Below are 15,466 nucleotides of genomic sequence, written 5' to 3' on the forward strand. Positions count from 1 at the left end.
ATGACTCCTACTTTACAGATGGAAAAAGCCAAGTGGCTTGTCTGCGGTCACAAAGCCAGCGAGCAGCGGAGCGTGGAGTCCAGAGGGCTCCAAGGTCTGAGTGGGCATCCCACCTTCCACCGGGAGCCCAATGTGATATGCCAGACCCTTTCCTAGTTTCCCACACCCTGACAACCCCTAACATTTACTTTACTTAAACCACTGTGTGTCCATTAAATATTGCTCAGTGAAAACACGTATGGGCGAGCAACCAGAAGAGCAAATACGAACAAACAGATTTAGGCAGTTCCTGGGGCCACAGGGCAATTACTGGAGATGTTCCCAATTTCACATTAATAAGTCAGAAAAGAAACTAGCGTAAACCCCAAGATATCCTGAATAAAACATGTCGGCTGCTTCTGTTTCAACCACTAATGATGATTCTCAGTGCCAGTGAAACAGGCCTGCACATCCAGTCCCCCTTCTGGCTGAAGCCCTGGTAGGCGGATGATCATTAGAGGCTCGGCTACCAAGACAAAGGTAAGAGCAGGCTTCTTCCTCCCAGAGCCACAGCAGTTTAAAAGCACTCAAGATCTGTATTTCGGATAGAGGACAGTCCTCTAGGAACACACTGTTTTATAATCTGGGAAAAAAAATCACTAGAAAGAAATAAACTGAACTGTGGATTGTGATTTTTAAGATAAACACCACCCCATGATCCTTCTAAGCTCCCAGGCCTCTATCTGGGTTGACAGTTCTTTCCAAACAGAGGGCACAGCCTTCTAGGGCCTACTCAAAACACTTGCAAGCAACCAGCCCACGGAGATGCCCAGGAAAGCCCCAGTTCCAAAGCCACGTGTCCTGAACAGAGGTTAATGATATCCCAGGGGTAGCACACGTTAGTGGTTAAAAGAGGATTCAGAGCCAGACTGTATAGGTTCAAATCTCAGTTCTGCCATATCAAATGTATCATCACAGGCAAATTGCTTGTTCGATGCCTCAGTTTCCTCATCTGTAAAGTGGGGACAGCAGTACCTACTTCAGAGGGCAGTCATGATGATTAAATGAATGAATAATTGTGAAGGGCTTGGAACAGGGGGCCTTGTGCAGAATTAGGTGCTCTAAGTGCAGGCTATCGTTTGTCCAACACGATGTACCCCAAGTGAGTGGGAACTTCAGAAAGTCCAAAGCCAAGAGCCACAGTATGGCTGTCACCATGATTAAGCTTTTCCAGTGGAAGATGATAATTCCCTCACCACCCCGCTTTATGGAATCTGCTTGTGTGCACATGTGTGCCCTGCAGGGGAAAGGCAGGAGGAGCAAAGACAAGCAGAGTCTCAAAACAAACAGGAGGCCCCTTCAGAATGCAGTTTCAATGAGCCTGAACTGAACAATAAAGAGAACTTTTCCAAAAGATGCCCATTTACCCAAAAGCAGAACATCTAGTATTTGAGGGACTAAATCCAACTTCTGAAAAGGTGCAAGACCTCAAATGACTAAAATTTAAAATCTCAGTATCTGGTCCTTAAGTTTTTATATAGGGATCATCATCTCCTATGTTGTTACTTTGATGAAAGGAGGACCCTAAATTCAGGCTCTAAAGGGAGATGTCTAACAATTCCCCAAGGCTTTAAGCAAAATAAGGAAAAACTGTATTAGAAAAAGTTATCTAATGATTGTAACTTGCTCCTTCCTGCAAGAAGCCTCCTAAACTAATTCTTGAGAGCGTTAGGTCATGGAAGCTTGTTTTTACAGATACGTGCGTTTTCAAACCAGGCTAGAGTGAATTCCATGAACTCTCTCAATGGCATCACGATATGATTTTATCCAGGTTCTCTCTCCACGCCTGACTCATGCTGTCACCAAATCCTCTGACTTCTTTGCCTAATAATTGCTCCCTAGATCGAGCCTTCCCTGCTATCCCCAGATCCACCTTCCTGACCCCACAACCCCACTTCCTCATCCAGACAAAGGGCAAGAGTTTAAACACATTGCACGGGGATGGAGAGCCGTTCCACTCACCTTCTCCACTTCTGCTTGCCTCCAGTGAGAGCACGGGACAAGCTGTACAATGGCTCTTCCTTTAACAAAGGAACTGGGTTCTTCCTCCTGCTGGTACTCAGTCCCTGAGTAATGTTTCCTATTCCAATTACCCTCAGTCTCCCTCCGTCCTTCTACCACTTCCCCGATGGGCCTCAGCACCGCAATGCACTGAACACATCTCTGCACCACCTTTCCTCCCCAGTACTTACGTCATTCCCTTCTGGGCATACCCTTTCCTAGTCCTCTGCCAGATTCAAATCCTACATCTCTGCAAGATTTCTTCCACCGACTCCTGCCCATCTTACTTCCGCTCCTTTCCGATCCACTCTGTCTCTTATTAAGACTGTTGAGAGGGACCCTACTTGTTTTATCTTCCTTGCTGGATTTTTAGGTTACTCAAAGTACTCACTCTTTCTAGATGCCATATGACACTCAGAACAGAATTAGGAGTATCATTGAGCAGTGAACACTTATTTACATAACCGACTTCTCCATATTGCTTTATTACTGCTATAAAGCCCTAGTTCCAAATTCTGAAGGAGACCCACACTAAGAATATGTATTGATCAGTACACACATACATATATGTGTGCATATATACACATATGTAACTGAAACAAGTTTTATGAAATAATACTTATCTTTGCTACATGCAACCCAACTACAAGCATATTTTTAAAAAAATAGAGTTAGCTCATTTTTTTGGACCACTGCATATTAGGAAATAATTAATCTTGTTAGGGTATGTTAATTTTAGAATGTAGAAAAACTTCTTTTTGTACACACGTCAGAAACAAAGTACCCTGACGTCTGCAGATGACTTATTCTGAAACGGATTGCATATACACTACATAAAGTAAATTCAAAAACTTTAATTGTTAAATCTGGATAAGGCAGTTGGGTATTTGCTGTACTCTTCCTTCTACTTTTCCATATAAAAATATGATAGTTGTTATGCATTAAACTCACTGGCATGACCAATAAATGAGACTCGATCCTATTTGAAAAACAGTGCTTTATAATTAGGAAAAAGACAACCCACATGTTTCTGTGCTTGATAATTGTATTTAAGGAGGCTCTAATGTACTGAAGAATGTTCTATAGTTACTTCCTGTCCGGTGGGGTCAATAAACTTTCCACTGTTGAATCTACTAATCTGTCCTCCAACATTCTTCCCATGAAACTTTCCATGAATCATTACTTCCTTAGCAGTAAGGTAGCTCTGATCAAGGAACATTTTACTTGCAAAGTAAAACCTGACTTTTTTTTTAATTTAAATTCAATTAACCAACATGTAGCACATCATTAGTTTTTGAGGTAGTGTTCAATGATTCATTAATTGCATATCACTACCCTAAGACTTCTCATTCTAAAGAAAAGCTCTGTGCTTTTCCTCAAGGCTCTAAAATGACTACACCTGGGAACAGCCAACGATCAAGGCCACGCGTGGAAACTGCAGAAGTCATAAAAAGCACATGCTCTCGTTAAAACTTTCCCCTTCCTTCTCCTTTAAGAACTGGTTCTCATAAAAGAATAAATTTCACCTCATTTAATTGGTACTAACAGTGATGTGTTTTTGAAATCTTTAGATAATTGACATCCTTATCATTTAAGGGCCAACATTTTTAAGTCTTGCTGATCGCAGATTTCTATCCCAAGACTGCCTCCCCGTTGACTGGTCTCCTCCATATGACCAGGTCTGAACTATGACAGAACACAGGCATAGTTTCTTCCTGACCCTAGGTGGTGAGTCGGGGACCTCAGGACAATGGAGCACCAGGGAGCGCTAGCGGGCCAACAGTGCTGAGGCAGGTGGCAGCTAGGCCGCGCACACCCAAGTAAAAATCATCCAGGTGGACATTTCTGATGCGTGCACTTTACCACAAGTTATCCCTCAGAAAGGTAAAAAATAAAATGCAAATGCACAAAACAAAGAGAAAGCCCAGGAATCTGTGTGGCATACTAGCAAAGGACTAATATCTGGGGCATAATGAAACATACCAGATTTAGATGCAAAGATATTTAATCCTAAATTCTGCAAACTGCAGCAACATCCAAAACCCCACTGCCAATGCAGATTGCAAATGCCCTGGTTCATTACATAATGGTTATTTAGAATGCCAATGTTTCTCAAATTTAACTAAAAGCACACAAAGTACAATTAGAGCTTATTCATTTACTTAAGCCAAATGTTTTTATGATAGTTAATGGAATTGACTAATTTAGGTTAATGGAACTGATAGTTAATGGAACTGATCCATTTAAGTTCCAGACCAAGCCCCCCAAATACGTATTTTCCACTCAAAAAATGTTTTTCTGGGTATCTTCTGTAAGCTGGGCGGTATGCTTAAAGTACCTGAGTCACAAAGGTGAATATGGGGACGCCTGGGTGGCTCAGTTGTTAAGCGTCTGCCTTAGGCTCAGGTCATGATCCCAGGGTCCTGGGATCGAGTCTCGCATCAGGCTCCTTGCTCAGCGGGGAGCCTGCTTCTCTCTCTCCCTCTGCCTGCCACTCTTCCTGCTTGTGCTCTGTCTGTCAAATAAATAAATATAATCTTTAAAAAAAAAAAGAAAGAAAGAAAGGTGAATATGACAAACTCAGCCCCAGGAGCTCCTGCTTGGGCAAGGAAGACACACAGAACCACACCACTACAGAAGAATGTAGTAAGTACCGTAAGGAATAAAACGGAATAAGTCACCCGAAGCCTTCAGTGAAACAGCTCTGAAGAGGATGATACTCGGTTTGGACACAGAAGAGGAGACTCAAAAATCACCCAAAAGAACCAAGCAAGGAACACAATGTGCCCACAGAGGCAAAAAGTAGAATATTTGGGAAACAAATAGGGTTTCTTGAGGTGTCTGGAATTTAGAAGGACTGAATGGGTTGTTCTAAATCAGGGTACAGTTGAGGACTAGGACAAAAAAGAAGTCAGGGCAAGTATTTCTGAAAGGCAGAGGCACGAGAAAGAACACAGCCTACAGCTGGCTCTGCAGGCCACACAAGACTGGACACTTGACCGAGTAGACCAGGGGAAGCCAGGGTTTTAAAAGTAAGTGGGGATTTTTTTAAATTATAAAAATATTAAGAAATAGGGGCAGCTGAGTGGCTCAGTTGGTTGAGTGTCTGACTCTTGGTTTTGGCTTAGGTCCTGATCTCAAGGTCTTGGGATTGAGGCTTCCATTGGGCTCCGTGCTCAGCACGGAGTCTGCCTGTCCCTCTCCCTCTGCCCCTCCCCTTGTGTGAATGCCACACATGCTTTCTCTAATAAATAAAATCCTTAAAATATATACTGAGAAATAGAGATTTGGAGATATCAAAAAGTTAGGGGGAAGAAAATCACCCATAAAACCCTCCCTTAAATACAGACACTGTTTAGATTCCTAACTTCTTAAAAACACAGAAATGTGGTTATACCGGACATAGGGATTTCGGATACAATTCAAGTGCTGTGTACACAGGGACATAGGAAGGCTCCATTAATCTGTAGGATTGGTCAGTATATTCCCACACACTCACCCTGCATCACAGACCAACACTAAGTGGGCCTCTGTGTGAGATGCAGAGATCCTACAAGCAAACCCACTATTTAAAAATAAAAAAATCATTTGAGGCTAAGGACAGCTTAGTTCTCATCTAAAATGATAATATCCACTCCATGATGAGAAACTAGGCATTTTGCCTCACAAATACATGACATAATTCATGCCATCTCTACTCCTCCCTCTTCTGGAGACATGAGAGGCTGAACGCATTCCACTGATTGCGGTCCTGGTGCTTTGTCAGAGGGCTCCACGGATTACAAAGGATAAAATTTTTACCTAAAATGAAAGAAAAGGCAGGAGCTAAAGTTGACTTCCCTGAAGGCTAGGATTCCTTTTGTCTTTTATTTACGGATTGAAAAGTGAAATCCTTCCGTGTTTGCGGAAATTACATTCTGCTCACTCTAAGGCATAGTTGGAAAATATCCCAGATTTTTCTGCCTGTAGGAAAGCACATTATATCTAACCACACTGTAGATCTATTATGGCTCAAATTCCACCTGAAAAAAATTTTAAATCCAAATCAGGTTAGTAAAGGGGGGAAAAAAGGCACGTGAAGAAAAGAAAGCTACTGGGCGCCTGTGTGGCTCAGTGGGTTAAAGCCTCTGCCTTTGGCTCAGGTCATGATCTCAGGGTCCTGGGATCGAGCCCTGCATCGGGCTCTCTGCTCAGTGGGGAGCCTGCTTCCCCCACTCTCTCTGTCTGCCTCTCTGCTTACTTGTGATCTGTCAAATAAATAAATAAAATCTTAAAAAAAAAAAAAAAGAAAGAAAGAAAGAAAAGAAAGCTACCTTGGAAAGTTCCAATGCCAGACACTTTTCTTCTCTTCGCTGGCTACTGTAATGAACCAAATCCTGAGTCCGTATCTGGCCCAGAGGCCTGACTTCCCAATGAGACCACAAGAACTCTCAGACAGGACACCTGTTCTGAGCTTAGGACAGAACTGCCTATGTGCACAATTACAGTTGGAAACCTTACTTTATTGCTCAGTCGGAAGAATGCCTTTCCTGAGAGACTTTACTCAAGCCTGGCTGGTTCCCTAAGATATCTGAATGAGGAGGTTTTCTTTGTGCCCAACACTGGGAAAGCTGATGGCCTTAACAAAGACTCCAAGGGCTGCTAAGGATGTAAGAGTGTTCCAGTGTGGCGTACTTCATTAATTCAACTGAGCCCAACTACCTTACTTAGAGTCTCAGAATGTTAAAGAACCATCTGTTCAATAATCACTAACTGAGAACAGGATGAAACCTCATTCAGCCCAAGATACTTCCCTGAATTTTTGATGACCTGAAATGTCTTTGACGGCTGTACTTGATGAGGCTTCTGATGTCATTCATTACTTCAGCTGTGGTTAGGACTGACATTCTATTAATCAGGCAATGTAAATATGTAGCCCTAAGTACCACAATCCCTGTGCCAGAGACAAAATGCCCGACTGCTTTTCATCCTGGATCAACGTGTGCTCGACGATCAGTGACTGTACACTTCACATTACAGGACTGACTCCAAGTGCTCAGTCCCGTCTCAGAGGCAAGGGTATGTTTATCTTATTAACAGGCATATTTTTCAGAAGAACAAAACTTTATATATAAACAGTGGGAAAGTGACAAACATAAGTAGGCAAAATTAAGTGACAAGCAGATTTGGGCACCATCATTTATTTTCCACTTACATAACATCTTTCATCAAAAATCTCACTAAACCTTACCAAGTACTCTTGTCCCAACCTGGGGATTAAATTATCTGCATTTATTACAAAGTCTACTCTGAATTTCACACTAAGCAACTGACAGGCATTCGGTCTGGCATTCGGTCTTTTTTTTTTTTTTTTTTTAAGATTTTATTTGTTTATCAGAGAGACAGACACACAGCAAGAGATGGAACACAGCAGGGGGAGTGAGAGAGGGAGAAGCAGGCTTCCTGCTGAGCAAGCAGCCCAGGTGGGGCTCGATCCCAGGGCCCTGGGATCATGACCTAAGCTGAAGGCAGACGAGTAACAACTGAGCCACCCATGCACCCCAGGCCTTCAGTCTCTAGGACTCCTTGTTAATTTTCTTTCCTCCCCCTTGTCTCACATCACTCAATTCTCTTTCTTTCTGGATCATCTCTCCAACTCCTAAGCTGGATCCCTGCCAGGCATGGGTCTTTAATGCCTCACCCCAGACCACTACAACCACCTCCCACAGCATCTTAACCGTCTCAGGCTGTCCCTCCCTGCGGCAGCACATGGGCTGTCTACAGGATATGGTCTCCATTCGTTCCACTGGCAATCAAGGCCCTCTACGTCTTGACCCAAACCTGGCACTTGTATTTGCACACTGATGCCTATAGACCAACTGGCCTGATCCAGGTGAACTCTGACCAAGTCAAAAAGACATGTCCACATTGTTTCTACCAGCTCACCTCCCCTTTCCTCACGAGCTCCCCCCACGCATGGTCTCAGCACCCCTCCCACCTCTATCTACTCAGTGCCCGCCTCTCGGCAGGACAGGTTATCAGACATATTTTGTCTCCAGTGCTCGCCCAGGTTCTACTGGTTATGTTTAGTCTATCATGAAGAGTATCAAGGAAGTCAAGGACTTTAACAAGGTCACAAACCGGTGGGTGATGAGCCAGAGTACCAACTCAGGTCTGAGGTCACAGCCTGTGTTTGTTCTAAACCCTCAGGCTTCCTCGACTGCCATCCCCAACTTTTTATCTACCAAAACCATGGGGTTCCCTCCATCTGGCTCATGTTAACCTTTCCACACAAAGTCACTTCCTGTCACCTCCAGTCTAAGCATCAGTGCTCTCTCAGAACTCCTGCTGCTCTGGGTTTCTCCCAGCAGCAATAACTCCCTCATCACCTCATATTATAACTTATTCTACCCCCCCCTTTGTTGTAGTCCTGGAGCCTCACGATGTCCTTTGAACATAGTAGGCACTCAGCTTCTTATAATAAGAGTTGTCTTATACTTTGATATTATTCCAATGGGTGAAATCCCTATCAGGGATGTTAATTTCACTAACTGAACAAAAGAAGTTCAATAATAAGGGCCCTTCTGAGCTCACTAACTGAAAAGATCAGATGAAAGGGCTAATTTTGGCAGCTTGAATATGTTATCAAAGACCCAGGCTTTTTCCCTTTTTTCCTTCCACTACCCCTAGGACATCTGCCTATTCTCTCACGGAGGTGAAAGAGATACTGTGGTTCTAAGAATCACATGTAGACAATTTCTGGTGGCAGACAAGTTTACTGCTTTTTCTTTCACATTTTATTAGGGAGGAAACATTTTCCAGAAACTCCCCAGCAGATTTCCCCTTAGGTCCCTTTGGTCAGGACTGAGTCATCTGTCCATGCACTAGTTGCAAGCAGTCTGTGGAAGCAGGATCTGACACTTCCAGCCTTTATCGCAGGAGCTGGCTCAGCCAACCAGGGAGAAATGGAAAGAAATGGTGCTTGCACAGGCAAGCTATTATTTGCAAATAAACTGCTAGAGAAATATTAATGCGATGGTAAGTTATGTACAGTGAGAACCCTCAATGTCCAAAAGAGATGAATTAGCATAAGAAAAGCTGCTCATCAGGGGGCGCCTGGGTGGCTCAGTCCAATGAGTGTCAGACTCTTGGTTTTGGCTCAGGTCGTGATATACGGGTCTTTCAATTCAGTTGAGTCCCTCGTCAGGCTCTGCACTCAGCAGGGAGTCTGCTTCAGTTTCTCTCCCTCCCTACGCCCCTCCTCCTGCTTGCATACTCTCTAAAAAATAAGTAAAATCTTTAAAAAATATTTGCTAATTGGGTAAAGCCCTCCTGTTGCAATAGGGTGCTGACTGCACTACAGCTGGGGGGTGGGGGGAACATTGCTGGAGTCCCCCAGTCCTTCAGGCAGTAACTTGTAAATACATTCCTTTCCATCGGAAACAACCTCTTCCACCACCATGACCACAAGGAAGGAAGGGCATGGAGGAAAGAACCTAGCCCTTTCGTTTCCATACAGTTCTCCAAAGGATGACAATAGGCAAAAAAAAAAAAATAAAAAATAAAAAAAATTCAAGAGATTTAAAGAACAGAAGTGATATCCAATATTTACAGGTCTTTGCCTCTTTTCCTATTCTTTGCTGCTCCTAACAGGACATTTTCCTTGCATCACCATGACCACGACTGCCATCATCTATTTCCTGTTTAAGAACCAACACAGATACCTATCAATGGGGAACCACCTAAGAAAATTCTAGTACAATGGAAAACAATGCAGCTGCTAACAGGGAAGTGAATATGAATGGGCCCTCATGGAAAGCTATCCAAGCTGAACTGTTAAGGCAGGAAAGCAAGATGAAGATCTATGTCTACACACACTCATTTGTGCTTTAATAGAGGTACAGTGTTGGGGTTTATATAAATAAAGTGTACTCTACTCATATGGAAATTTCCAGAAGAATATCTCAGGAACTGTGAACGGTAGTTACCTCTGGAGAATAGGGTTGGGAATCTGGGGGCAGAAATACATTCTGTTTTATATTCTTTTTTTGGTAGAGTTTGTTTTTACTCATTTTGTTATTTTCAGATCTTTAACAAAGTTCCTGGTGCTTATACCCTCCCCTCCAAGTGAGACTAATATGCAAATACCTTTAAAATTTCATTAGCACACTCCAGATACTTCCTTGTCCCCTCTTAGGCCCTATGATTTTAGTAATAATAGCAAATAATATATATATTTTTAAAAAAATAGCAAACTAAGTGGCCTAAGTATTCAGGATGATAAGTCAAATAGAGTCTTACAGAAAGACTATCTGGTGATTGATTGCGTACAGAGCATGTGGCTCCTAAGGGCCAGACTCTTGTATTTGTAATTCTCAGATTTTAAAGTCTGGGTTTGCCCTTTGAGAAGGCCTATCTCTTCAAGGTTAAAGTTTCTCGGGATCCAAAAAAGGATATGACTACTACTACTTCATTTTTTGAGGGTTCCAGAATTTAAACAAAGCAATGCTGAAATCAAATTACAAGATATTTTTTAAATGTTTACAAATTCTCAAAACACTAAAAATCATTTGGCACACACCTAGAGACCCAGAAATTCCATTTCTAGGAACAAGTGCCCATGTTAAAGAAGTGTATTAAACACATTCATAGCAGCAAGGTTCACAACAGAAAACCACCACCACAACCCAGAAATAACCCAAAGGTCTACAGGCAATAGAATATATACATATATACATATATACATATATATATATATATATGTATGTATGTATGTGCTGGGTGCTTTTGTATAGTGGAATGAGAGGAACCATAGCTACAAGAATTAAAACGTAAATCTTTTCTAAACAAATGAGTCAAAGAAAACCACATGAAGTATGAATTCCTCTTTCTAAAGATCAAACGCAGGCAAACTCCTATTTGGCTATAAACACACATGTGGTGAAATGACAAAGCAAAAGCAAGGGAATGGTTACACACCTTAAGACAGAATGACCTCTTGGAGGAGGGGAGGCTTGTGATGGAGGGACATGCAATCGGGGAAAAGTCATAGGGTCAAGTTCAACTTCTTACCCAGGGTTTTAGGTGCAGGAATGTTTCATGTTATTTTTTAAATGAAATATCTTTTGGGTGTAGCATTTTACAATTTACAAACATTTAAAAATAAACACCATAGAATAAGATACACAGTGTAATAAACACTGTGTGTACATATGTTTAAGTTACATGATGAGTAACATCTATCTTTTAATCCCACTGGTCTGTCTGGCTCTGTACTTCATTCTTGGTTAATGTCTAAATCTGAGGACCCGACTTAACTTGTGATCTGGACTTAAAGGCCTCTGGGCCACTCCAGTGGGGACTGACTTGGCCTTTCTGGGTCACATCCAGGAGTGGTAAAGGATGTAGTCAAAACAGTGAGAGCCCCCAGTTTTCCTCATCCTACAGATGAACCCCCAGGCAGCCTGCAAACCACCCTCGTTTGCACTGGAGGAACCCACTCCACCTGGGCCAGCTGCAGGATGGGAACCGGGAGGAAGAAGAGCTAGGAGGGGCCTGCCCACATTGAGAAGGCTTCTCCAGAAAAGTCTTGTCGACCAGCAGCAAGAAAAGACCCCTTCCTTCTGAAGAGTCCCTCACAGAAGACAGTGGTAGTTTTATAACCAGTTCTCCAGTGGTTTGGGAAGCAATATTCCCCTTTCTTTCCAACCCAAACGGTATACAACCACTGCACTCACAATGCTGGGAGGCTACTAAGATGGTTTGTTGTTAGAACAACAGGCCCTCCATTTTTTTTTTTTTTAGTAACAGAAATTTAATCTCCAAGATGCAAAAAATCTAATGATAACCAGAAAATTCCATTTGCCATGCCTCTCTTTCATCCTCAATAATTTGTTTCTAAAGACTGGGAATCATTACCAAGAGTAAGCCCACCTTTGCAATATTCTAGATCAACCTCTGATGCCAAACTCACTGGAAACAAATTACTTGAATAAATGTGTTCAAGTACTGTCAGGTCCAGGAAATGGAAGAAAGACTGTATGTGTTTTGTACTGATGCACAGAAACAGTCCATGGCACAGGCACACACACACACACACACACACAGTCACAAACTGAACAGACATTCCCAGGAGATCAGGCAGCTACCAGGGGCAGGGCAAAACAGAACACTGGCCACCGGGGAGCCCTGCCTCCATCACCACGGGGCGGTGTCCCTGGACGGCAAGAGGGGCCCTGGGTGATACAGATGTCCACTTCCCCCACTGCTGCTTCCTCTCCCAGCCCTGCCGTGGCGGGGGGACGGCCACCACGCCTGTCCGCCTCATGGTGGAGAGACAGTGGCTGACACTGTCCCACACAGTCTGTTTTACCCAGTCCCAAGTTTCCAGGAAAGGGAGGTTTCAAGGAGATCCACTTGTGAGAGGACTCGGGGTTAGAGTACAAGGTCAGACCCATTTCCGCCTGTTTAGCTCCGGGATTACCTCCCCGGTGTCTGGGAAGCGGGCAGAGAGCCAGCTCAGTTTCCAGCCAGGAGCTGGTACCGCTCCAACCCAAGTATTTGCTCACCTCTTAAATCCCACAAGCTGCATGGACATTTTTAAAGGACCCAGCATTACAAGCTTTGGTGGTTCAGGAGTTTAGGCCATTTAAATACCTAGAAACCCATGGGGCGATGAGGGAGGACTTGGGGCAAGCACAAAAATAATCTATATTTCTCTTAAGTACCTCATCAACTCTGAATGACCACAAAGCTCTACAACACATAGTTACACAGGCGGCTGAAAGGGGAAAGCAGGTGAAGGGACTTACCAAAACCGCACAACAGGCGAGAGGGCAGACCCGGACCGCGACCAGCGTGCCTTCCTGCCCGAGAGGCATCTGAGTCGGCAGGGCGGGCAGGCTGTGTCTTTCGACAGCACCTACCCTGTGACTCAGCCCAGACTCTGGAGATACCGCCTGCATATCTCTGGGCATTCCCGTGTTTGCCTCCGAGATTCTCCACGCCCAGCACGGTGAGCAGCACAGCGGCCGGCCATCAGACACCGTGTGGGACCCGGCGCTGCCCCAATGGGCTCTCTGTGCTGCCGCGAGACGCTCTCTATGGGGGGGGGGAGGGTGCAGACTGGAAGGGAGGCCTGTTATCCCACAACTCTGGGATGGCCAAGGGACCCCAGAAGACACTCAGTCTGGCACTCCTGGTTTGAGGAAATGGGCTCAACTCAACAAACTTTGGTCAGGCAGAGTCCGGGCAGAGCAGTGAACTGAGCACAGGAAACACCAACATGAATGATGGCAGAGCGAGTGGGAAATGATCCCAACGCCTCGGGAAAGGCATTGGCTCAGAAGAAGTGAGAGAGTCGGGAGACTCTTTGCTCTGTGGCCTCATTCACGAGGCAGACACTCCCTGGTGCCTCTGAGTGTCAGGCACAGTGAGGCGTGCTAGTGTTGCAAGGGGGCACAGCCAGAGAAACAATGGCAGCCTCTGAGGACAGGACAGCCTGGAGTCCAGCCCCGGGGGCAGGGAGGAGGGCTGGGGGGAAGGGATGAGAATGAGACAAGGCAGGAAGAGACTTGTCACTCAGAAGGTGCTTCAGGTAAAGCAAGTTCTGAACTGGTCAGCCGGACAGCAGATGAGGACCCGGGGGACTCAGCGCCAGGTGAGGAAGGCAGAACTGAGCGGCCGATGACGGGGATCAGACCTGGAAGGTTCCCACGCAATCGTGCTAGGGGGTCTGCATTTCACCCCACAGGCCACGCGTGGCAGCTGCTAACGGGATTAGGATGCCCAGATCCCCGGGTCAGACCGGTCCCTGTGAGGGAGCAGTCTGGCGGGAACACACTGGTGCCTGCTGTAGGGCTGACTCTAGGGCGAGAGTTTGCGGACGCTGGGCAGGGCAGTACTGGGAAGGAGAGTGTGCTCGAGGGACACCAAGGAGGCAGCGTCAAAAAGATGTGCCCCAAAGTGGATGTGGGGATTATAAGGGAGAGTCAAGGAAAACCCCATGTCTCTTTCATTCCTAATGGTGGCCGATAAGATCATTCACAAGACAGAAAACTGGGGAGAGGCAGGAGGAGGACATGGGAGTAGAGTAGGATTCCACTTCAGATGGGGATGGATTTGGAGCTCCTGTGGGACGTCCAAGGAACTACAGGTGTCCAGATGAGCCCCAAGGGAGGAAAGGGCTGAAAACTGGAGCCCACGACGACAGTGCCTGGGGGCAACTTACTGAGGGGGCTACGCAGGGACTTGAAAGGTCAGGCAGATCTGATCAAATCCCCACTGCCATTTAGTAGCTATATGACCTTGGGCAAATAAATTAATCTTTTTGAGACTCTGATCTCATCTGAGGAAATTCCTCCTAGAAAAATCAAAGAAGGACCTGCTGTCATACCAGACACAAGATATTTCATATTTTTTCCTGCCCTTCTGTGATCATATACTGTGATCATATATTGCTTCACATTATAACCCTGCAACAGATTACAAGCTTTCCTGCTGTCAGTCATTTCTCTTTAAATCCCTTTTGACCTCCCTTGCATGAACAGATTTGCAAATATTTGAATTGCCATAAGTCACATGAAAAAATCAGGCCTCGGAGCCTGGGTGGCTCAGGTCATGATCTCAGGGTCCTGGGATCAAGTCTTGCATTAGGCTCCCTGCTCAGCAGGGACAGGTGACAACCACCTCCCAGCTCTCTAGTAGCTGGCTCATTTAATAATTTTGATTAAACACAGGGAATGATTCAATTCAGGGCTATCGTTTTCAGAACCTGATTCCTGTCTTCCACCTGACCGCATGTGGCCTGCCTCAAGCATGACCAGTTTGAGTGGGCACTCTGGTCCCTGAGTGATGGCACAGAGCAAGTACCCACTCCTCAACACACCAAATCTAACCTGAGGTTCTTGATGCTCCCAGACTGTGTGGACTCTGGATGGCTCCCCTTAAACTTACAATATAGGGCACCTGCGTGTCTCAGTCAGTTAAGCGTCTGCCTTCGGCTCAGGTCATGATCCCAGGATCCTGTGATCGAGCCCTGCAGCGCGAAGCCTGCTTCTCCCCCGCCCGCTCCCCCTGCTTGTGTTCTCTCTTGCTGTCTCTCTGTCAAATAAATAAATAAATAAATTTTTAAAAAATAAAAAATAAAAATAAATAAATAAACTCACAATATACCTGGCCATCCCTCTTAGCCAGCCTCTAAGATTTCAACTCTCACTGACCTACAGACCCAGGATACCTCCTACTGCTGTCTTGAATAGACGTGAACTTCCCAGACTCTGAATAGATTCACCTCATATTCTGTGTGTGTGAAAGATCCTCTCCCATCTTGCTGCCAGTAGGAAGCACAATAGAGGCAGGTGGACAGCCAGATTAGCTGGCATCCAGCATCTGGCATCTGGGGCAACAGCAGCAGCATCCCCAGAGCACATAGCTCCTGATCCATACT

The 15,466-nt window shown here is 44.9% G+C and overlaps 1 protein-coding gene across 3 annotated transcripts in view; it reads right to left on the reverse strand.

The window, feature by feature from the left end:
* TMCC3 (transmembrane and coiled-coil domain family 3) overlaps positions 1-15,466 on the reverse strand; it is a 218,976-nt gene that overhangs the window by 20,421 nt on the left and 183,089 nt on the right. The window contains exon 1 of one of the 3 annotated variants that reach the window (XM_032874232.1): positions 12,831-12,899. The exons of the other annotated variants lie outside the window; for them this stretch is intronic. Coding sequence (XP_032730123.1) covers positions 12,831-12,899 — 69 coding nt within the window. Of the gene's footprint in view, positions 1-12,830; positions 12,900-15,466 lie in introns of those variants that run through there. 3 annotated transcript variants of the gene reach the window in all.

This window comes from Lontra canadensis, unplaced genomic scaffold, assembly GCF_010015895.1.
Source record: "Lontra canadensis isolate GAN:19392208 unplaced genomic scaffold, GSC_riverotter_1.0 scaffold52, whole genome shotgun sequence".
Taxonomy (NCBI): Eukaryota; Metazoa; Chordata; class Mammalia; order Carnivora; family Mustelidae; genus Lontra; species Lontra canadensis.